This window comes from Oncorhynchus tshawytscha, unplaced genomic scaffold (genome assembly GCF_018296145.1).
Source record: "Oncorhynchus tshawytscha isolate Ot180627B unplaced genomic scaffold, Otsh_v2.0 Un_contig_15794_pilon_pilon, whole genome shotgun sequence".
Taxonomy (NCBI): domain Eukaryota; kingdom Metazoa; phylum Chordata; class Actinopteri; order Salmoniformes; family Salmonidae; genus Oncorhynchus; species Oncorhynchus tshawytscha.
The window spans coordinates 27,501-28,620 of record NW_024608459.1 but is presented as its reverse complement, the minus strand read 5'-3'; the positions used below and the strand labels follow the sequence as shown (position 1 = coordinate 28,620).

At 47.2% G+C, this 1,120-nt stretch overlaps 1 protein-coding gene across 1 annotated transcript in view; it reads right to left on the bottom strand.

The window, feature by feature from the left end:
- Positions 1 to 745: 745 nt before the first annotated feature.
- LOC121843547 (plexin-A4-like) overlaps positions 746 to 1,120 on the bottom strand; it is a 25,575-nt gene continuing 25,200 nt past the window's right edge. Inside the window, exon 10 of the mRNA XM_042313184.1 lies at positions 746 to 1,120. This exon is cut by the window's right edge and continues 78 nt beyond it. Coding sequence (XP_042169118.1) covers positions 926 to 1,120 — 195 coding nt within the window. The 3' untranslated portion in view covers positions 746 to 925.

Here is a 1,120-nt window from a genome sequence, read left to right as displayed (position 1 = left end):
GTGCTGATTGAGCAGGGAGTAGCTAGGGCTTTTAACAATCCCATTTCTTTTTCAAGTGAGGATTTTTACAGCTTTTTTTAATTGGATTCTCCGCTAATTAATCGTAATTATATTCTAATGATGTGCGTGTCAGAGTAGTACATGTTTCTGAGACAAAGTGATCATTTCAATGTCATTGAAGTTAATTCCACATGTCACCGCCATGAAACAGTGAATATGGAGCGATCAGGCGTGGCTGATCGGCTTGCTGCTTGACTAATACACTAATTCCACAAAGTCCAGTTTCAAAGGACGCATCCCAAATGGCACCCTATGGGCCCTGGCCAAAAGTACTGCACTATATAGTAAATAAGGATTTTACCCTGTTCTTAGTTTTAGCATAAACCAGCCATTCTAGAGAGTTAGAGTTGGAGAAGAAGTACGAACATTGGTATTAATGATCGACTGAGAGCGGCTTGGAGAGGGAAAGCGAACCCACAGCCACAGTTGGCCATTACCATTGAGTGGAAATCTATGAGTGTTAATGTGTAGGATAAAGCTAATGCAGCGTTGATGTTAGCATTAGTCAGCTGTTCAGAGCTTAAATGCTTAAGAGCTCCGTGAGGGCCCAATCATTTACTCTGTCGCAGATAGAGAGAGAGAGAAAGAGAGAGAGAGAAAGAGAGCGAGAGAAGAGAGTGATGAAGAGAGCGCGAGAAGAGAGTGATGAAGAGAGCGCGAGAAAGAGAGCAAGAGAATAGAGTGATGAAGAGAGACAGAGAAGTGTGTGTGTGAGTTTGTGCAGGTGTTCTGGAGAAGTGAAGTCACTCACCCCTCTCCCCAGACACAGAGAGGTGAGGACAGAGCCAAGGCCTTTGTCTTAATGAGGCCAGAGATGGCCCACGAGAGTCACACACACACACACACACACTTCTCCCCTCTCCCCTCACCTTCGGAGCAGCAGCTTGGGGTGGTTCTTGCTCTCCAGGTTGCGGTCGATGAGGTCAGAGAGCAGGTGCTTGAGGACATCGGTGGCGTACTCCAGTTTACTCTGCAGCATTGTCATGATGAGCGAGGCCACGTTGCCGCGGTCACGCATGGAGAAGCCACGCTGCGACTCGAGCGTGCGGATGAATGAGAG